This window comes from Thamnophis elegans, chromosome 8 (genome assembly GCF_009769535.1).
Source record: "Thamnophis elegans isolate rThaEle1 chromosome 8, rThaEle1.pri, whole genome shotgun sequence".
NCBI lineage: Eukaryota > Metazoa > Chordata > Lepidosauria > Squamata > Colubridae > Thamnophis > Thamnophis elegans.
In genome coordinates this window covers 1122482-1146719 of record NC_045548.1, presented here as the reverse complement: position 1 = coordinate 1146719, position 24238 = coordinate 1122482, and the positions used below count along the sequence as shown (strand labels likewise).

The 24238-nt window shown below is 38.8% G+C and overlaps 1 protein-coding gene across 2 annotated transcripts in view; it reads right to left on the bottom strand.

The window, feature by feature from the left end:
• The window catches only part of LOC116512700 (cadherin-6), an 81512-nt gene that overhangs the window by 40183 nt on the left and 17091 nt on the right, over positions 1–24238 (bottom strand). For both annotated transcript variants that reach the window (XM_032223311.1, XM_032223310.1), the window contains exon 2: positions 623–917. In XM_032223311.1, the coding sequence (XP_032079202.1) occupies positions 623–917 (295 nt within the window). The remainder of the gene's footprint in view (positions 1–622; positions 918–24238) is intronic.

Here is a 24238-nt window from a genome sequence, read left to right as displayed (position 1 = left end):
CTATTAGAGGACCTGGTTTTACAGAATATACTTTCTATGCAGTAAGGACAATTTTGAATTGTCCTCCACCTTTCTCTTAGGACGATGTGTTGCTGCATAATCTAATCTTACTAAGCCACCATTTTATCAAATGGATGCTACAGTGATGCCAGATGCTTATCTCCGTCTACAAATCACTTTTCTCTGTCATCTTTCTTCCAACACAAGTGACTTAATCGAGCCGAGGTGGCGCAGTGGTTAAATGCAGCACTGCAGCCACTTCTGTTAGCTGCAGTTTAGCGGTTCAAATCTCACCAGCTCAAGGTTGACTCAGCCTTCCATCCTTCCGAGGTGGGTGAAATGAGGACCCAGACTGTGGGAGCGATATGCTAACTCTGTAAACCGCTTAGAGAGGGCTGAAAGCCCTATGAAGCGGTATATAAGTCTAACTGCTATGGCTATTGCTATTAATGCAGATCCTCTGTCTTTATCTCCCCCCCACACTCTTACTGTAGAGAAGAAAAATGCACAGCTGGACATGCTAATTCTCATTGCTTTGATCTTCATAATCCCAACTTTAGAGCTGCTGTTTGACTAGCTAATGAAAACTAATCCCCGCAGGGTTGAGTGATGTGACACCTACCTACATCAGACATTTCTGGAACGCTGGCATTGTAAATGTCCTTTGTAAACAGGGGCTCATTGTCATTGATATCGTGGATCTTAATGATAAACTCTGATTCTGGTTCCACAGGCCGCCCGGTCTTTTTCACGATCGCCTGAGCACGAAGGATGTAAACAGGTTTCTCTTCTCTATCGAGTCTTCTTGTGGCCTGGATGTCTCCAGTGTTTTCATTGATGATGAACAGGTCCCCTGCTCCATCTCCAGAAAGGATGTACTTGAGTGAACCATCTCCTTTATCCTGGTCAGAATGAAGCTGTGAGAGAAACAAGAATTTTAAACAAAAGCACATCTGGGAAATTCTTCTGAAGCTTCACCTCTGTCAACCAAGATTTATGGCTAGAGTAAGTCAGGGAGATTATTATATTGTACATCTCATTCCACTCTAGAATATTTCTATAATGAGCTAATTCCAGTCATTTTAATCTTATGAACACAATTATTATTATTATTCGCAACAACAGAATTCTATCACAGCGGCCAGTTGTTTCGCCGGATTTGGCATTGGTTACTAGTCGGGCCCCACCCAGGGGCCTAGGACGTTGTAACGTATTTTTGTAATATGTGTGCAGATCCAAGGAGTGCGGCTTTTTGCATTTGACTGATGGTGATTTTGTCAATTTTTAATTATATAATAATAATAATAATAATAATAATAATAATAATAATAATAATAATAATAATAATTTGATTACAAAAAGGCATTTGACTCACTGCCACATAGTTGGATCATAAAATGGCCGCTGTGATACAATTGTACAACAACAACAACAACAATAATAATAATAATAATAATAATAATAATAATAACTCCGCCATTGCCGCACAAATGCCATTAAGGCCAAAATCGAAAAATCCTCTGATGATGCCAAATGCAGACTTTGCAAAGAAGCTGACGAAACTGTTGATCACATTCTCAGCTGCTGTAAAAAAATCGCGCAGACTGATTATAAATTGCGGCACAATTCAGTAGCACAAATGATCCATTGCAATTTGTGCAAAAATTATAATATTAAAACAGCAACAAACTGGTGGGAACATCAGCCTGAAAAAGTCACCGAAAATCAGATGGTCAAGATCTTGTGGGATTTCCGTATACAAACCGACAAAATACTGGCGCATAATACACCAGACATCACACTGGTTGAGAAAAATAAGGTCACAATCATAGACATTGCAATACCAGGTGATAGCAGGGTCGCCGAGAAGGAACATGAAAAAATCGCAAGATACCAGGACTTAAAAATCGAAATTCAACGACTGTGGCACAAACCAGCAGTGGTAATTCCAGTGGTAATTGGCACACTGGGTGCTATTCCGAAAGCACTGGAATTACATTTAAAACAGTTAAAAATTGACAAAATCACCATCAGTCAAATGCAAAAAGCCGCACTGCTTGGATCTGCACGCATATTACGAAAATACGTTACGACGTCCTAGGCCCCTGGGTGGGGCCCGACTAGTAACCAATGCCAAATCCGGCGAAACAACTGGCCGCTGTGATACAATTGTATAATAATAATAATAATAATAATAATAATAATAATAATAATAACTCCGCCATTGCCGGTCCCAAGCCCGGATGAGAAAGAAGGAAGGTTGGGATCAGGTTGGCATCTGGTCCCGTAAAAAAACCCCCGCCAACCCATACAATATGGTGAAAAAAACAAATAAGAATTCCATACCGCATCGGTCGTCGCGCGGGTTAACAAGGGCCGCGGCGGATGTTGGGGCCCCTGGACATCCGTCGACAAGTGGGCTACAAGTGGACCAGCCAACAAAACGACAAAAATATAGTGCAGATGAAAACCGTGCCATAATGGCCTGTTACTACAACTCAGAGCCAGAAAAAAGAGGCTATTTAAAGCGAATGTATGAATTATGGAAACAACAATATCCAGATTCAAATGTTAGTGAACAACGACTAGCAGATCAAAGGCGATTTATTATACGGAATAAAGTGTTTAGTGAAGTTGAACATGAGGAAATTCAGGCAAATTGCAAAACCCAAAAAACAATATCACAAGCGGAAAGAACTGATATTCAAGACACAACTAAAGACATTATAGTAGAACTCCCAGAAGAAGCTCTTGGGGAGGAAATAACATCACCACCACTAGAACCAGTTATCACTGAACCAACTGATGAACTAACTCAAAAACAAAAAGAATTGAAGGATAAGATCATGGAGCATTTTCTGCTTAATGAGGAAAGGCAACGTTTACCATCACTAAAAACTGTGCCGAAGAAAATTTTGGCCCCTATCATGAAAATGGTTAATGCAGTGTTTTCAACAATTGAACCGGGATCCATCTTGGAAACAAACCAGTTAATGGTATTACAGCGCAGCTGTAATAGTCACTAATGAACTAGGCATTAAAATTAAAGTACCTAGTCATACAACAGAAAAAGCATCAAAGCCAAAGTGGAAAATCCGTTTAGAACAAAAAATAAAAAAAATTAAGGGCAGATGCTAGTAACTTAAAGAACATGCATGAGCAACGGCTTAAAAACAACAAAATCATAGATCGGCTAATCAGGAGATATAGATTGGATACAAGAAACATCAATGAAGCTGTAGAGATTGTAAAACAGCAGATAACAGCAACAGCTAGAAAAATTGAAAGATATGAGGCACGAATCATCCAATATAAACAAAATCAGCAATTTCGATCAGACCAACGGCGTTTTTATCAAAGTCTTAATGTAAATGGTGACACCAAAAGTGAAAAACCAGAAAAACAGGCCACAGTTGAATTCTGGAAAGAATTGTGGGAAAATGCAAAGGACTACAACAAGGAAGCAAAGTGGATACATGACTTTGAGAAAAGCATTGGCAACAAACAAATGCAAGTATTAGAAATAACAACTGAGATGGTCAAAAATCGAGTTAAAAAGGTAAAGAATTGGACATCACCTGGAAAGGACCAATTACATGGTTTCTGGCTCAAATATCTGACCAGTTTACATGCAATATTGGCCAGGCAACTGAATGAAATTTTACAAAAGGGCCAAATTGATGAATGGTTGACAACTGGAAAAACATACTTGATTCAGAAAGATCCAACTAAAGGAACAACACCTGAAAACTACAGACCAATAACATGCTTGCCAACAACCTTCAAATTACTCAAAGGCATTATTGCAGATAACATGATGGATTATTTGGAAACAAACAACATCTTGCCAGTAGAGCAAAAAGGCAACAAAAGAAGGAGCAGGGGCACAAAAGATCAGCTTCTAATTGATAAAATGATATTAGAAAATTGTAAGAACAGAAAAACGAACTTGAATATGGTCTGGATTGATTACAAAAAGGCATTTGACTCACTGCCACATAGTTGGATCATAAAATGCTTAGAAACAACTGGCATTAGCAAAAATATTACATCCTTTACTGAAAAGGCAATGAAACAATGGAGAACTGAGTTGGCAGTAGGGAATGAGAGCTACGGAATGGTTAATATCAAGCGAGGAATTTTCCAGGGTGATTCACTTTCACCTCTTCTCTTCATCATCGCAATGATCCCACTATCAGTAATCTTAAAAAAAATGAAATTAGGCTACCAAACAGCCAAAAAAGCTGAAAAAATTTCGCATTTACTATATATGGATGATTTGAAACTCTATGGAAAGTCAGAAATAGAAATCCAATCATTGACAAACACAGTCCGAGTATTCAGCACCGATATTTCAATGCAGTTTGGCATGGAAAAATGCGCCACTGTATCCATAAAAAGAGGCAAAATCACTGCATCTGAGGGAATTGAAATGCCCAATGGCCAACTAATTAAATGCAAAGAAAATGAAGCCTACAAATACTTAGGCATTCTGCAGTTGGATAACATCAAGCATGGAGAAGTAAAAACTATTGTCAGACGAGAGTACACCAACAGAGTTAGGAAAATTTTGAAATCTAAATTGAATGGTGGAAATACAATCAAGGCCATAAATACCTGGGCAATACCAGTTATAAGATACACAGCTGGCATAGTTAACTGGACACAAACTGATTTGGACCTTTTGGACCGAAAAACCAGGAAACTAATGACAATGCACTACAGTTTACATCCACGTGATGATACTGATAGACTATATCTGCCCCGAAAATCAGGTGGCAGAGGATTATTACAAGTGAAGCAAACAGTTGAAGAAGAAAAACATGCACTGGCTGATTATTTAAAAGAAAGTCAAGAACATCTATTAATCGAAGTAAAGAACAAAAATCTACTGAAGGCCCAACAGACAAAACAAGAATACAGAAAAGATGTGATAAAATCAAGAATGGAGAGTTGGCAGAACAAAGCACTGCATGGTCAATTTCTGGAAAAAATAAAAGATAAAGTGGACAGGGAACAAACTTGGTTATGGTTAAAAACAGGTACATTAAAGAAAGAAACAGAGTCACTAATCCTGGCTGCGCAAGAACAAGCTATCCGCACAAATGCCATTAAGGCCAAAATCGAAAAATCCTCTGATGATGCCAAATGCAGACTTTGCAAAGAAGCTGACGAAACTGTTGATCACATTCTCAGCTGCTGTAAAAAAATCGCGCAGACTGATTATAAATTGCGGCACAATTCAGTAGCACAAATGATCCATTGGAATTTGTGCAAAAATTATAATATTAAAACAGCAACAAACTGGTGGGAACATCAGCCTGAAAAAGTCACAGAAAATCAGATGGTCAAGATCTTGTGGGATTTCCGTATACAAACCGACAAAATACTGGCGCATAATACACCAGACATCACACTGGTTGAGAAAAATAAGGTCACAATCATAGACATCGCAATACCAGGTGATAGCAGGGTCGCCGAGAAGGAACATGAAAAAATCGCAAGATACCAGGACTTAAAAATCGAAATTCAACGACTATGGCACAAACCAGCAGTGGTAATTCCAGTGGTAATTGGCACACTGGGTGCTATTCCAAAAGCACTGGAATTACATTTAAAACAGTTAAAAATTGACAAAATCACCATCAGTCAAATGCAAAAAGCCGCACTGCTTGGATCTGCACGCATATTACGAAAATATGTTACGACGTCCTAGGCCCCTGGGTGGGGCCCGACTAGTAACCAATGCCAAATCCGGCGAAACAACTGGCCGCTGTGATACAATTGTACAATAATAATAATAATAACAACTATTTTAAAAAGGAGAGGGATTATTGTAAAACAGTTTAGACACTGTGAAAAGTTTGGATGGTGATAGCGCTTGCTAAAGTTTAATTTTACTACATAGCAGCCATTCAAATGGGCAACTCTGTACTTGGGATGCCGAGAAACTTAATTTCTTTCAGTATCCAATTATGTGGACCACATAATATGGCTCTTCATTTCATATATAGGCTTGTCAAAGTGCCAATAACATCAATAGGTATAAAAATGATTGTGACTATAATCATATATTTCTGGAGAAAATCAATCTATGCGGTCGCTAAGAGTCGACATCAACTTGATGGCTCATAATCAATCAATCATCAGGATAATATATTCATGAATATAATAATGGCTGGGACCAAAGCAGCCATTAAATAACAATTTGTGTGTGTCAGTACTTTTGAGTCAGTATTGACTCCTGGCAGCTGCCTGGACAGGTTTTTGCAGTTTTCTTGGCGAAATGCAGAAGTATTTTGCTCTGGCCTGTTTTCTAGGGTGGAGAAATTTTTCTAGGGTTGAGAAAGAGACAGGACCTCACCCAAGGTCACCTAACTGGCTAAGTGCCTAAAGCGGGACTAGAATTCATGATGTCCTGCTTTCTAGCTTGATGCCATAACCCCAAATTGACTCAAAAAGCAAATTAAACAAGAAATGTGTTTGTTAGGAAAACCCTCTTTCAGAGATGGCATTGACACTGGCATAAAAGTGAAGTTCCCAATTATTGGCATTTTGTTTGGAATTCCAAATTGGGATGGTTTCTTTCCAGTGTAAATACCAATTTCAGATTAGATGTTTTCTTCAGACTTTCTTCATGAAAGAAACATTTCAATTGTCTCTTTTTACTTGCTATAACCCCAATAATTGTCCCCTCCTAAGACGCCACTATATGTATTAGGGGGAAAAAATTCCCTTAAAATCTAGCATGCTAAACATGAAGATATGCTAAATATGCCAATTTATCTCTGATTTTAAATGTTGTGTGCTTACTTCAATGCATTTACTCCTAGAGCAAATACATAATCTTGAATGCTAGTAGTAGACAGACATTTTTAATCATTTTATATATGAATGTAAATAGCCTTATGAAGTAGTTATGCTATAGAGGCAAAAATAAGAATATTATTTCATACCTCATTTAGAGTGCTAACAAGGAATTACTGAAGGTACCTGCTTTTTTTTTCCTGATGTACAATTTTAAGGATGGCAGATTAAACCAAGAGTTTAGCCCTTGTTTTCTCCTATTTTAGTCTACCAAATGAAAAACTTCTCAAGAAAATAGCAATAAAAAAACATTCTACATGTAAGAAGAAAAAGTGAACTCAAGGTGATTATAATAAGACCAAAGTAAATGCCTGAGATACAACACTGATGGGTAGCCCTTGATGTTGAAATAATAAAACAAAAGATGGGATTAAAAAAAAAGATGTTTATGTTTAGAACTGATGAACTCCAGGCTGAGTTATGATATAAAATATGGGATATTGGGAGAGGCCATTTTGCTGCTAGCGGCGGCTCTGGGAGGCTCCGCCCACCCGCCCGGACGTAATGTGTGAGTGGTGTCTCTACCAGCTCACATTTGCGAACCTGTAGGGAAGGTAAGTGAATCCCACCGCTGAACTGGGAGGCCTCTCTCTGCTGAGGCTAAGAGATGGGACAAGTAGTATCTTTTTAGACAACATAATTATGGAAAATAACAGTAACAATATATTTATCGTTTGCGTCAAATTTGTGCAGTAGGAAATTGCATTTGTTCTGGATAGGCCCTTTTGAGTTACATATATTCAACTTCCAAGTACGGTAGCTTATGCACTGGCTTCAGACATGGGGTATAAGGATGGGATTTGCATCATGACATCACCACGCATATGTTGGCATTTTTTTGGATGACTGTAGCTTGCTGTGGATGCTGATGTCATAATTATTAAATTACTCTATTTATAGCATTATTATAATTATGTCCATAATATGGTGTTTTACGTGTAAAAAAATCTGTGGAGTCAATTAAAATCCACACACCATCCTGATGAATTATGTATTTCACATTGTGCAGAGCTCATTTGGCAGAGCTGTAAAGCCATCATATTCATTGCAATCTTCCAGAATAATTGTTATACATTTCCTTGCAATTAAAATCTAAAGCACAAAGAGAGATCTTTCACTTGAAGCAAGGAGACAAAGTTAAAATTCTAGCCAGCTGTGAAGTAAATCTGCTCATAACAACTCTCTCTGGTTTTTGTAAAATGAAATGGAATATATATGTCACCTTCATGTTCTATAGAAGATAACCCACTTTAGATATGAGGAATATATGTGATAAAACTAAACATAAATACGTGGATTAATGTCTTTCCCCACAATCACCATGGGATGCTGCTTTACTTATGTGATGCATTAGCATACTACATTATAGCATTTCTAGAACACACAGACACACACAGACACATGAGTATTGTAAACCAAAATACTCAGCCTTTATTCCAAGATTTCTTGTGGTTTCATGAAATGGCACATCCACTTTTCAAATTAAGCCAATATCAATTAAAAGTCAGTACTAAATTAAATAAATAAGCATAGTGTGTTTTGGTCATTTAATACTTTTGTAGTGGCAACTTCTTCTAAGGTATTTCCAATTCAAGCTTTTATTGTGCAATCACCTTGCTTCATTTATTAATTTTTTTAGAAGGGGAATGTTGGTGTCCAGAATAATTACAGTATCTTCCACTTGTGACCTGCATTTTCCCATGCTTTTTCCATTTTTTCCCCCCTAAGTTTAGGAGATTCACTGAAGGAGAAAATAAAATCTCCATATAAAAAACTTTGGTCATGTTAGGAATGTTTTATTTCAATAACCCATGGAAAAAAGCAACAAGATCTAATGTTGAGATCTCGTGTTGGGCACAGCCAGATGGTCAGGTTAAACTGCTTGGCTCCAGTTCATGAGCTTGGAGTATGGAGGTGAATATAGATGAATGCTTAGAATTGGTGGCTTGGCCAGCTGTCAAGGTGGCAGGTTGCAGAAATGGAGTCAGCCAGGCTATTTCTGAATCTGGGTCTAGTGTTCTTCTGAAAGAATGCAGAACTAACCATGATGATAGGTCATAGACGTGGAGGAAAGTCTCAAGGTGAAATGGATTGGGAGGAATTGATAATGCGTGAGCATCATCCTTGGTGAAGAAGGGAAGGGAGCTGTTCAGTGGTGGGTTTCCATTTTTTTAACTACCAGTTTGCTCATGTGTGCACGCTCGTGCGCACATGCAATGTTTCTACGCGTGCAGAGAAGCTTCTGCGCATGCACAGAAGCTTCTGGGCAGGTGGGCGGAGCCTCCCACCACTGCTGCTACTGGTTTGCCCAATCCAGGCTGAACCAGGAGCAACCCACCTCTGGAGCTGTTGTAAGTGGCTGGATCTGGAAAAATGGACTCCCACCCCTCCCCCACTTAAAGCAATGGTGTGGTTCATGTGAAAAAAAGCAACCAAAACCTATAATGCAATCATTAGTGTCATCTGGCAGAAGCTGGATCTCCAGGTTTTAATTGTTTTTCGATGCAGTACAGGATTACCTTTCTCTGGAGAAAGTCTAAAGCTTGTTCAAAATATCAGCAAAACTGTGCATAAGGGAATGGCCATGAAATTGGACAAGGGCAATGGAACCAGTGGAGGCCAGATGTTCAGTCTTCCTTGCAACACAAACAATATGATTATGGGGGGCATTGCCCAGTGACTCGAGAAAAAAGGGCATGGCGACTAAAGCCTGAAATGACCAATAGGAATGGCCATATCCCAACTCCTGACCCTGTCTACAACCAAATCTTTGATGAAGCATGCCAGATGCTCTGTCCATGTTAGTACAGTAACTGTATTGGGGAAAAAATAGTAAATGCTCTTGAAACACCCGTTTTTAATTTGTCTCAGCTATGAACAGGGGAAGAGATAACATCAATTTAAGGACTAAGGGTCAAAAATAGTTCCTGGGTCATATTCTTGCCATGGTTAAGGTTAAATTTCTATAAGAATAGAATGTGCAATTTCCACTTCTCATATTAATATAATCTGGTATTAGCATACTATACAATAAACTGTGCAAAGTTAGATGTGGCATTGCAAACAGGCTACCTCTATCGGCCTATTTCCCTAACCAATCAAATGACTCTCAATGGATTGCATAGAATATAACACAAATTAAAACATCCAGTCTGAATAAAACAGCAAGAGAAGCTATTCAAAAGTCATAAACGCAGGCTACAAAAATGGGTGAAACGGATTTAAAAAATGAGTCATACATAAAAGTAGGAGAGAGTCCTCTGAAGTATTTCACTTTTTAACAATTAAAAAAAAAAGCAAGGAGGGGGCTAGCTATATTCTCGTTAAAAAAAGTTTTAAGTTTTTATGTAAAACAATCAGTTACAACAATGAGTGAAAACCTTCATTGAGACTTTTTATTAACTATAGAACAAAATGAAAAGCAAGCACTATACTTATAATATTGAACAGCTGCATTAACACATCATTAAAAGACTTTGTGAAATGGACACATTTTTCCCTGGCCAAAAATTAGTTTTTTCAAACTCCACTTTGCTAGGGAATGTCGTTGAAAAAGTGCCACTTCTGAGCATTTGAAGGCATAGAATTTTGTAGAAAATGACGAACCATTGTCAAAGTCAGCTCCATACTTTACAGTAATCTAAAAAGGAAGTTGTTAGTTTATGGATTACTATAGATTGTGAAATGGTGAAAGGTGCTATGTTCTACAGATAGAACACCCTTCGGCCACTACATACAAAAATGGACACAGAAGCTGCCCAAACGATAAACTTTAGAGGAAATTTAACATCATTCAGAACAAGCTGGATTACACAAAAATGGAGAGAGAATCCATCCTTCATTAGCACTTCTATCTTCTCTGGAATGAGCTTCAGGATTTTGTTCGGAATCCAGCCCATTACAGCAGCCAGGCACCAGTTGAACAGTTCTGATGTCTCACCTGTATCGTATAACATTGTATTGCTAATCTCTAAATGGTCTCTCTCTCTCTCTCTCTCTCTCTCTCTCTCTCTCTCTCTCTCTCTCTCTCTCTCTCTCTGTGTGTGTGTGTGTGTGTCTGTCTCTGTCTCTGTCTCTCTATCTCTCTCTCCCCCCTCTCTCTTTCTTGCAAGGATTGAACAACATGGGGAGAAAATGAAACCGTACAGAATCCCATCATATAAAAATTATAAGAAAAAAATTCTCAAGAACTTTCTTTTGGATATTGGAACAGAAGCATTTCAAAGTTAACTACTCAGGCCCCAGAAGAATGTCACAATATTGAAAACCAGCGAGAGATCCAAAACATCCCAAAAGTTGCTTTCCCCGTTTTTCTTTCTTGACAACTAATTGTTCAATGGGGGACTAGAGAACTTCAGTGCCAAATCCAGGTCTAAAGCCTGATTGAAAAGGTGTGCAAAATCCATTTCATCCAAGGATGTGATCGATCACTTTAATTCATTGTTAAAAATCTATTTCCCCCACTCGCTTTCTCTTTAAATGTTAGACAAAGTTTCAGAAGGGTGGTGATGAATTATTATTTTCCTACATCCAGATGCTGCTAAAGTTTCATGGCACATGTGTGGCAAATGAACATTGGCATATATTTTCAGCTGTTTGTATATGATTCTCCTTTCCCCTGTATATCTTTCTCCTAAATCAGTGTTTCTCAACCTTGTCAACTTGAAGATGTCTGGACTTCAACTCCCAGAATTCCCCAGCCAGCATTCGCTGGCTGGGGAATTCTAGGAGTTGAAGTCCAGACATCTTCAAGTTGACAAGGTTGAGAAACACTGTCCTAAATTATTCCAAAGAAAAAGATCAGGTTGAAATTTATTAATAGCCCCGAAGACGGTTTTGATTAATTCATTGAAACATTAAGAAGCTCTTACCATTTCATGATCACTGCATTTCCCTTGCCTACTCCAGTCACATACAGGTAGTCCTTGACTTACAACAGTTCATTTAGGGACTGTTCAAAGTTACAACGAAACTGAAAAAAGTGACTTGGGATCATTTTTCAGTCGAAACCTTCGTAGCATAAACATGTGGTCAAAATTCAGATGCTTGGCAACTGGTTTATACTTCTACCCATTGCAATGTCCCAGGATCATGTTATCCCCTTTTGCAGCCTTCTGACAATCAAAGTCAATGGGGAAACCAGATTCACTTAACAGCCAGGTTACTAACTTATCAACGGCAGTGATTCACTTAACAACTGTGGCAAGATGGAGCAAAACCCGCTTAACAAAATCTCACTTAACAACAAAAAAATTTGGGCTGAATTGTATTACTCACCGTGGATGGAAAAGTTAAGTTATATGCCAACTCGGAAAGCTACAAATGAGCTCTCCATGAACTAAATTATTCTGTTCACAGGTGATGTTTAAATTGATCTTTTTCTTTCGTTTCCCATGTCTGTTAACTAAATGAGAAAGCTACACTGACTAGAAGAAGCAATTCAGTGCAAGGAGCAGATAAAGATCCAGCTCTATTGGCAGCTATTCCCAAATACAGCGTTGCAATCTATAATCTCTTTGTACCATGTTAGCACTTCGATGCTGCTAAAATAGAAGAAATGCATTACAAAGAAAAGGCAAAAGAGGATACAAATTGCAGAGGTATGCTTATATGCCTTTAGGTAAATTTAGAAGTCATTGTCATAATTTAAAGAGAATATCATTAATCTCACTTTAGGAGAAGATGGCAACCAGTCTACTTGCTCAGTGGTGTATGCAATGCTGTGAGCCATAAGCAGATCTGTACATTGGGGAAACAAACAGCCACTTCATGAACACATGGAAAAACAAAGGAGAACAAACCCACCAGGACAAGATTCAGCATCTGCATTTAAAAGACAAATGCCAATCCTTTGAAGGCAGAAAAGTCCACTTTTTGGACAGAGAAGATTGCTGGTTTGAAAGAGAGGTCGGGTCACCAGCAGTTCGGCAGTTCAAGTCCCACAGGCTCAAGGTTGATTCAGCCTTCCATCCAGGTTGGTAAAATGAGGACCCGGATTGTTGGGGGCAATATGTTAACTCTGTAAAGTGCTTAGAAAGGGCTGTAAAAGCGTTATGAACTAGTATACAAGTCTAAGTGCTATTGCTATTGTCAAAATCGAACTGCCCTCTTTCAACAGAGCAGGAGGGATGCAACATCATCTATCTCCTGTCTACAACAATGTCCTTTCAGCAGTTCCAAGAAGGCTCCACATCCATTTGCACTACTCGGATGATACCGAAGACACAGATAAATCCCCAAGTGGCCTCAATGACTTTCTAAAAGAATGCAAATCACCAGCTGTCTACAAAGAGTATAAATCCTTCCATTTCTCACCATCCAGTCAGAGCTGAAGAAGCTTCTTGGATGAGAAGTGAAAGTCTAGTTGCCCCTTGAAAAAAAAACACCTTTGGGACATTTAAACAGAGTTTACACTCAAATACAAAATTGAAGCTAAAGTGGCTGGTGAGCATCAAAGGAATCCTAAATCCTGATGAGAGAGAGGATGCAATGGTTTAATTCATTATTGTATTATCTGTAAGAGCTATCAGATGTATTAACAATTGTTACAAATAATATGCCTTAGCATTATCTGTGAATGTGGCTTCTGTAAAAAAATTGCAGAAACCTCTCTCTCCACCAAAATACTGACTATATTATATTTAAAATCTAGGCACATTTTGTCTTTTTTCAAACGTAAGTGGGATGGAGAGGGCAAATTTATGCTCATTGATGACTGACGGCTTGAAAATGATAAAACTCAGGAGGTTGCACAGCAGGCAAGCATTTTAGAATTGCCACAAAACCTATATGTGATCTGTCACGGTTTACAGCTTATTTATACTAAGGATGTTTTCTTGTTTCCGTGGTGATCAGATTTATGATTTGCTGGTACCAACAACATGCAGAACAAAGTATTTCAAACCCTGAATAGGAGATGTAGGTGATTTGCTGTCAAGCTAAACTACTGGTTTTTTCACATGGCAGGCGCTGATTTCATTTGCATTGCTACTTCTCCAAAATGCTCATTTTAAGTCTAAGATTTCTGTGGCAGCAAACAGTTTGTTGTGTACAAAGGAAATAGTTCAGCTAGGTATATCATATCAAGACTGAACAATATTGGATAGATGAAATTGTCAGCTTACACCTAGTTTTTCTTTCATGTTAAAATATCCTTTTTACTTTAAAAAATGTTTATTTTTTCCTCTGATAAAACAAAAGACATTAAAGTTCTGTTTTCCTGCTGCTTCTTTTATTAAAACATCTAGACACGCTAATCCCAGGGAGTCGGTAAAAATTGCAAAAATTGTTCCATCAAGATACAGACTGTATTGCATTTAAAAACTAGACAAGAGTTCTATTTTTCTTTCAAATGTTAATGGGATGGTGCCAATAGTGACAAAAACAAATAAACAGGAATGATTGATTTGTCTGATACTGGCAATTGGCGTACAGTTAATTTGATAGTAACTCATTTCAGTTGAGTGTCCACAACTGTTTTGTGTATGTCTAAGTTCTCCTCAGTGGGTTACTCCTTATTATTTCAGCGTAAGATGACTGTTCAGCTTCAGATGATTGTCCCAAACATTTCTTGTCAAATTAGGTTTGGGAAGATCCAACTTTGTACGCAAAGTAAATCCCAAGAATAACATTACTGCAGTTCGAGTTATGTTGTGTGCACTGCATTGCAATAATTTGATTCAGTATGATGTTTTCATCGTTCACAAAGCATTATTAAAACTTTGAAGAAACATTTCATCCAATCAATTCATAGTTGGATGATAAGGTGCTGTTACATGCATGATCCTAGTCTTTTTTCAGGAAGTTCCAAAACTTTTCCACTTCAGACTGTGATCCTTTGCCATTCACAGGTAGTTGTGGAACATCTGCACTTCCAAAAAATTATTTCAAATGATAATATGTGTGCCTATGCTGGAAAACGTCTCTTGTCATTTTGTATATATTTCCACCACAACTAAGAAGATTGTGATCATAATAAGCCTGCCAACAATTCTGTGTAGGAAACCCCTTTGCCTCTAAAGATAGCAATAGCAATAGCAGTTAGACTTATATACCGCTTCATAGGGCTTTCAGCCCTCTCTAAGCGGTTTACAGAGTCAGCATATCGCCCCCACAATCCGGGTCCTCATTTCACCCACCTCGGAAGGATGGAAGGCTGAGTCAACCCTGAGCCAGTGAGATTTGAACAGCCGAACTGCAGAACTGCAGTCAGCTGAATAGCCTGCAGTGCTGCATTTAACCACTGTGCCACCTCGGCTCTTAAGATGCAAAACACAGTTGCCAGCAAAACATCGAACAACCTGTTCTTCAAATCATGGTCATTATATCCCAGAGCCCAACATTTCTTGTGAGATACTGTCCACGAAAGGCTACATCAGTATATTAATCTTGCAAAACCTTCATGAATTGTTTGCAAGACAGATCAATCCTTGTAGTAACCTGAAGTAGTGCAGGTTTTTTGGTGTTTGGGGACCTGCTCACAACCTGAGAAACTTTGCAAACTGCTCACTACTACCATTATCCCTGTGAACTGCGTCGCACTTTACTGTTCTGAGATGCACCTCCTCCAGTACCTGAGCTTTCAACTATGAATAGCATGATGTCTTTCAACCCCCACTTGATACAAATGCTGTTAACTGTCAGTTTATCACAGCTTCGATAAAACTCCGTAAATTGTGCTTTTTGCAGTTTATTCCAACCATGTCGGGTTTTCCTGCATATTTTAGACAGATCTCTCTGAAACTTCTTGCTGTAATGCAAAACCCTCAATCTTTGTGAGAGAAACATGTCAAAAAAAATTTTTTCCATCTGATGTGGATTTTCCAGATCATTTACCCTGTACAGGTAAATAAGGCAATTTGTGTGATTGCATGTCATTTTGAATGCCAGTCTGCATGTGTGCCTCCCAATGGACAAGTTGTATTCAAGCCATCGATGTAAACATAATCTCTTTGTTCCGGGGAGACTGAAAATTGACAGTTGAGGCTGACGAACAGTCATGAGAGTAAACTCTCTTCTGTACAAGTAGTTAACGTGTTTGACTTCCCAAATCAAACTTCCCTGCCTATTTGTGCTTTCTTCTTGGTATCAGTTATTGAGCCTTATGCAAAAGCTATCTAGCCTTCATTCCCATCTTTCATGACATGTGACATAACCACATTGATACCAAATGGCTGTGAGAATCAACCCCCCCCCCCCACTCAGAAGAATGAGATATTTTGAGGAATATTAAAAAGGCAGATATTATGTTTTTCCAAAGGGAGAGAGGGAGACAGAAACCAGCCTCAGTCTCCCTGCCCCAAGCAGAAACTGAGGAGGCCAGTTTTTAGAAATGCAGATTTGCTAATCCATTAAGAAAGAGTGGCTCAGGCAGGAACTTCAGATAAGCAAACTAATAAGCAACACAATTAAGCCAAAGGTTGACAAAATTAGCTCAAACAAACACGTATGATTTGCATTTTCCCTTTTGCCTATAGAGCCAGCCATGAACCCTACATGACCCCGTAGGAATCCAGAAGGTATAAAGACCCACCCACTCTAAACTCCATTTTGTCAGCTGCCCCAGAAGCACAAATCCTGGTGGTTCTGTTCACCAGTAAATGCACCTTCTTTCCAATCAGCCTCCAGCCTCCATTTTGTTTCAAGTGTCTTTCTCCCGGATTGGATCTGAGCCAGATGGATTTTCCTTCCAACATGGCTTTATAAGCCTCCTTCTCTGGTAAATGCGGGTTATATGAATACCGCTGAAGTGGTTGAAATTAGGGAAGATAAAGGTAAATGACATGGAGAGGGAGAAGGCATTTCTGATTCACTGGGTGGGGAGTGGGAAAGGTAGTTTATTAGTCTGTATTGTTTTGCAAAGTAAAATTAATTAATTTAATTTAATTTATTAGATTTATAGGCCGCCCAATCCCGGAGGATTCTGGGTGGCTTACACAGAACAAGAAAAGAAAAAAAAACAAAAATAAAAATAAAGATTAAAATTCTCCAACACACATACATTCACATTGGGGCTGGACCCTACATGATAAGGTCAACAGCCCCAGGCCTGCTGGAACAGCCAGGTTTTAACAGCTTTTCTGAAGGCCATGAGGGTGGGTGAGGTCCGGACCTCTGGGGGCAGCTGATTCCACAGGCAGAGCGGCCACAGAAAAGGCCCTCCTCCGAGGCCCCGCCAGCCAACACTGTCCGGCTGACGGCACCCTAAGGAGGCCCACCCTGTGTGATCTTATCAGCCATTGGGAGGTCTATGGCAGTAGGCGGTCTCGCAGATAGGCTGGTCCTGAGCCATGTAGGGCTTTAAAGGTAATGACCAACACCTTGAATTGCATCCGGAGACCAACTGGCAGCCAGTGCAGCTCGCGGAGGACGGGTGTAATATGGGTGTATCTCGGTACACCCAATATCGCTCGTGCGGCTGCATTCTGGACTAGCTGTAGTCTCCGAACGCTTTTCAGGGGTAGCCCCATGTAGAGCACATTGCAATAATCCAGCCTTGAGGTGACAAGATCCCATAGAGGTGTAATGGTTGCATATATCAAATGGATTCCACATTATGACCTACATTGGTCCATTTTATCTAACAAGTAACTCTCTAAAGACCTGCCACCTGAATAAGTCCATCATCTTGCCAGGGAGGACTAAGAGAAGTACTAGGGATATTATGGGATGGGCTCCTCAACACTGGTCTGTGAACTGGCACCGGTCCGTGGCATGCTAGCAACTGGGCGGCAGAAAGAAGCAAAGCCCCATTTGCGGGTTGCAGGCAGCATGCAAAACCACGCTCTCTCCGGTTCGCGGAGCGAGTCACTGTGCCCAAAGGGTTGGGGTCGCTGCTGTGGGAGTCCCCGGGGGAGGAATTACATATTAAGGAGCAAGGTCAGACAAACATTTCAGGATCCCAGATGCTGCACATCAAGCCTGTTTTATCTTTAAAAAGTTATTCTGCCAAGTTGTCCAATTTTTAACTTAAAAAAATCATCCAGTGTTCTTAGTCCTTAAGCTGCCCTTGTCATTATCCAACAATATATATCACAGACAGCGATTTTGCTCAATTCCTTTTTTTAAAAAAAATGGTCTAAGATAAATTAAACTCACTATTTGGACAACACTAAGACTTGAATATTTATAGGTCTAATACCAATCAGGAAAGTATATTTTTCTTCAAAGATACATGCAAATGTACACTAAAGAGACTTGACCCTAGTTGAGAAAAGACTTAAATCAATTTCCAACCATTTGAAAGGTATTAACCTTGAGGGACTAAACATGTATAGTTACAAGTTATTGATTCAGAGCATGTGCCAATTGCTCTCTGTCTCTCCTTAACCTTATCTAAATATGCTGCTCCTAGTGTGGAAGATTGCTACCATTGATCTCTTGAACAGAAGGAATCACAGTGGACACAAGAAGCTTCAGCATATGCGACATTGCTTTGCACTGCACTGCAGAACTATTTAGCAAAGTTTTAAGTTGTATTTCTTTTTTTAAAAAAGAGCGAAGAACTGCAGCAATAATTAAAATGCTGCACTCAAAATCTCTGCATTATGTGCAATGCAAATACTATGAATATTGGTAACATTGTTTAGAGCAAGCGTGTATAACCATTTGGCTTGCCTTGGATATACTGAATGGACAGAAATTTGCCATGAACTTCATATAAAATATATAAAGTAGTTAATGTGTGTAAATAACAAATTTCCTTTAATTTTTAATATTTTTATTATGATCTTTTGGGGCTGTATTACTAGCTGTCCAGGACCCCATGGGATCTGTGGGCCATGGTTTGGACACGCCTAGTTTAGAGACTTCCTCTGAATTATAGGACTAGTACCTGAAGTATTAGAACATGGGTTTAGTGCAGAGGTGGTATTTGGCAGATTCTGACCAGTTCTGGAGAACCAATAACGGAAATTTTGAGTATTTTGGAGAACCGGTAAATACCATCTCTGATTGGCCCGGCCCCATCTATTCTCTGCCTCCTGAGTCCCAGATGATTGGGAGGAAATGGGGATTTTGCAGTATCGTTCCCCTGCCACGCCCACCAAGCCATGCCATGCCCACCAACCATGCCCACAGAACAGGTAGTAAAAATTTTTGAATCTCATCACTGGTTCAGTGGAGATATTAGATTAGCAGGCCATAGTCGCATAATTTACTTGTTATTTAATTTGAGTTTAATTGCAATTATGGAAGCTGGGATTGAGAATAATTTGCATAGTTTAACAGAAGAGCCAAAAGGAATTCTTTATCTTTTTATCTTTTATCCATCTTTTATCAAAAGATTGATAAAAAATAGGAGGAGCCCTTGAATCCTTTTATCAATATGGACTAAGCAGCATAGTTATAACCAGAATCTTTTCAGGATGAACCAGGGGGAAGTCATGGAAAATTCATGATGAATCCAGGAAAAATGATCAGTCACACATCAAGGTCAGGACAAAGGACTTAAGTTCTTTGACTAATTAGGGATGACTTAAGCAGCCATCCGAGTCCTGAAAATGTGCAAAAGGATGATTGGAGCGATGCTTAGATTCTCGGGACAGAAGTAAGGGAATGCCTCTCCTTCTTGGGAAAAGTCTAATTCTTAGGACGTACTTTCAGTATTTTGAATTGTACCATTTTGGCTGCAAGGCACCATGAAATGCCTGACCAAAGGATGTGAAATGGAAGTTAAAGTCAGCTGATGAGTTACGAATCCAAGAGCTGTGGCTGAAAGTGAGATACAGGTAAACTTTGACTTACAACAGTTCGCTTAGTGACTGTTCAAAGTTACAACAGCACTGAAAAAAGTGAGATGTCTGTTTTCCCCACATCCCCATGGTTACATGATCAAAATTCAGACGCTTGGCAACTGGTCATTATCTGACCTCCTGACAAGCAAAGTCAAGGGGGAAGCCAGATTCATTTAAGAACCATATTGCTAACTTAACCAATACAATGATTCACTTAACAACTGTGGCAAGAAAAGTCGTAAAAATAAAGCAAAACTCACTTAACAAATGTTTCACTTAGCCGCGTTAAGTGTTGGGCTTAATTGTAGTTGTAACTCGAGAACTACCTGTAGATGAGCAAATGACTCCACTTTGTGAAGCAAGAAGGCTAAAAGAACTCCTTTATGTCTTAAGAATGTTCTGGGCCATTAACCTGTTATTCATATTGATAATGTGATCATTATTTTTTCTTCATTGACTGCTAACTGATTCTGTCTGTCCGTCCATCCATCCGTCCCTCCATCCATCTGTCCGTCCATCCATCATTATATCCATCCATCCATCCATCCATCCATCCATCCATCCATCCATCCATCCATTCATCTATCTATCATCTATCTTTCTATCTATTTATCTATCTACCTACCTACCTACCTACCTATCTTATCCATCCATCCATCCATCATTATATCTACCTACCTACCTACCTACCTACCTACCTTATCCATCCATCCATCCATGCATCCATCATCCACCAATCATCTCTGTCTCTGTCTCTCTCTCTCCCTTATCCATCATCCATCCATCCATTCTATCTTTCTATCATCTATCTTTCTATCTATTTATCTATCTATCTATCTACCTACCTACCTATCTTATCCATCCATCCATCCATCATTATATCTACCTACCTACCTACCTACCTACCTACCTACCCACCTACCTTATCCATCCATCCATCCATCCATCCATCCATCCACCCATCATCTCTCTCTCTCTCTCTCCCTTATTCATCATCCATCCATTCTATCTATCTATCTATCTATCTATCTATCTATCTATCTATCTATCTATCTATCTATCTATCTATCTATCTATCTACCTACCTACCTACCTACCTACCTACCTTATCCATCCATCCATCATTATATCTACCTACCTACCTACCTACCTACCCACCTACCTTATCCATCCATCCATCCATCCATCCATCCATCCACCCATCATCTCTCTCTCTCTCTCTCTCTCCCTTATCCATTATCCATCCATTCTATCTATCTATCTATCTATCTATCTATCTATCTATCTATCTATCTATCTATCTATCTACCTACCTACCTACCTATCTTATCCATCCATCCATCCATCATTATATCTACCTACCTACCTACCTACCTACCTACCTACCCACCTACCCACCTACCTTATCCATCCATCCATCCATCCATCCACCCATCATCTCTCTCTCTCTCTCTCTCTCTCCCTTATCCATTATCCATCCATCCATTCTATCTATCTATCTATCTATCTATCTATCTATCTATCTATCTATCTATCTATCTATCTATCTTACTTGGTTACATATGGCGATTAACCGAATAGGCCCCTGCAGTTTTCTTGGCAAAATTTCAGGTTTGCCATTGTGCCATTGTGTCCTTTCCAGAGAAAAAGTTACTGGTCCAAGGTCACCCAGCAGGCTTTGTGCCTAAGGTGGGGTTGGAACTTATGATCTCACAGCCTCCCACTTTTTCTCTTGATGCGTTAACTGCTACATCAGAATGGCTCTTCCTTTTCTTATATATGCTTATGCCATATTCCTAAAGCATATTTCTTAAAGAGATTAAGCTCCACTGAACTCAATGGGATGATTTATCTGTTAGTTGTATATCTTAATAATTCCCCTTGTTTTAGGGGGAAAAAACCCCATAATTTTGCATACACTTTTTAAAATAACTGATAGGTGTCTATGTAGTGTGAGAAATATAGGTACGTAAATAGGATTATAGATAGAATTAAGATGAATCTCAGAAGCCTATGTGGATTGGGCTGTGCTGCATTGATTTTTGTGATTCTGATTGGAAAAACAGGGTGTTTCTGAAATGAACTAAGGACAACTGCAAAAGAGGAAGGCATTTTGCCTGCAAAAAGTAATAGATGTATTTTTTCCCAGAGAAAAGGAGAGAAGTGAAGTAATACCAAAGAATAAAAATCAAATGACTGACTACATCACGGAACGAATACCGGTACATTCATTTTCATCTGAAGATGCTCACCAGGGATTCTCCCATCACAATGATTGGGAAGGGGAAGATGTTTATCTGTAGCAAAGACTGAAATACTGAATTAAACTGCTCTCTGCTTGTACCCACTGCATTCCGACAGGGGAAAATTAACATACACAGGTGTCTGTGGGGAGGCACTTGGTAAAATAGGTATTAAGGCACAAGTTCTGCTCCTTTTGAACCTGGATGGGATGTTGCAAAGCAAGTGCGAAAGGCTGGCCCTTCCGTTTTGATGCAATTTTTGTCATTTTGGCATCGTATTAGTTAACCATGCTGAAGTTAGCATAGCCAATCTGGTTAAGAAAAATAAACCCTGTGCTGATTATTTCTGAAGATATCCAAGAATATCAACCTTGCCTGATCCCCTTTCATTTCTCATAGATCTAAACATCTGAAATAAAAGTTCACATAATGATTTTCCTTTACTTCATAGCCCGAGACTAAGTTAATAAATGGAGAACATGTTCTCTGTATGCCCTTGCTTGACTTCTCATAATATAAATACAGATCCTCGCCACCTGAAGTTCACATACTAATTTTCAAAGCAATGCTTTACCACACAGCTGGAATTTGAAAACATGACATCAACAATAAGAAACAACTCTGGGAATTCTCTGTTTCCCGCAAGAGCAAGTAGTGAGAAAGAAGGTATTTCAGTAAATACACTTCAGTAATCAATAAGGAATATACAAATCTGAATACAGTATTGAAAAATTCCTCAAGATCTAATTGGGGTGGAGATTTGATACTGGTTAATAAAATTATGTATATTGGAGAATGATCAGAGAGAGGCTTTTCCAATTGTGGGAAGCCCCCCGCCCCAAGAATGAAATATTTTTGAGGAATATTAAAAAGGCAGGATAGAATATTTCCTCTAAAGGATAAATGGGGGGGGAAAAACCTTAAGGGAGGCAGAAACCAGCCTCAGTCTCCCTGCCCCAAGCATAAACTGAGGAGGCCTGCTTTTAGAAATGCAGATTTGGCAATCCATTCAGAAAGACTGGATCAGGCAGGAACTTCAGGTAAGCAAAATAATAAGCAACACAATTAAGCCAAAGGTTGACAAAATTAGCTCAGACAAACACGTATGATTTGCATTTCCCCTTTTGCCTATAGAGCCAGCCGTGACCCCTACATGACCCCATAGAAATCCAGAAGGTATAAAAACCCACCCACTCCAAACTCCGTTTTGACAACTGTCCCAGAATCACATGTGGTTTGTGGTTCCGTTCACCAATAAATGGACCTTCTTTCCAATCAGCCTCCATCCTCCACGTTGTTTCCAGTGTCTTTCTCCCAGCTTGGAACTGAAGCAGATGGATTTTCCTTCCAACATTTTCTTATGTAATACAAGAACCCCAAACCATTAAATGAAACTGAAATGGTAGCAGATTAAGGCCATATTAAAGATATTATTTTCATGCTGCATAGTTCATCAAAATAGGTTGAAGAGGTGATTTCCAGAGAAGAAATGGTTTGCGCTTTTTATTTTAAAAAATAATGAATTTTGCTTTATTATTTGAAGTTATTAATTATTAAAGTAATAATCGAAAATAATTAAAGGATTATGATCAATGTATTTTATATATTTACCTTTATATGTGTATGTATCTCTATCTCTATCTCTATCTATATCTATATCTATCTCTATCTCTATCTATATCTATATCTATATCTATATCTATATCTATATCTATCTCTATCTCTATCTCTATCTCTATCTCTATCTCTATATCTATATCTATATCTATCTATCTCTATCTCTATCTCTATCTCTATCTCTATCTCTATCTCTATCTCTATCTATCTATCTATCTCTATCTCTATCTCTATCTCTATCTATATCTATATCTATATCTATATCTATATCTATATCATCTCTATCATCTCTATCTCTATCTCTATCTCTATCTCTATCTCTATCTCTATCTCTATCTCTATCTCTATCTCTATCTCTATCTCTCTCTCTATCTCTATCTCTATCTCTATATCTATATATCTATCTATCTCTATCTCTATCTCTATCTCTATCTATCTCTATCTCTATCTCTATCTCTATCTCTATCTCTATCTCTATCTCTATCTCTATCTATATCTATATCTATATCTATATCTATATCTATATCTATATCATCTATATCTATATCTATCTATCTAATGGTCAAGGGTAACTTAAATAGTACAGATGTTGAAAAATATTTCAACACCAAACAGAATAAGGCTTTCTCTAGAAACCTAGAAAATATAACCAATTTTCTTTGAGGCTGTTGTATTACCCAACTTCTAACCAGATGTTATTTCCTAAATGCACAGATGGGCAAAGTCTACATACACTCAACTGGCTTTTCCCTCTGTTGCTTTCTTCTGCAGGGAATG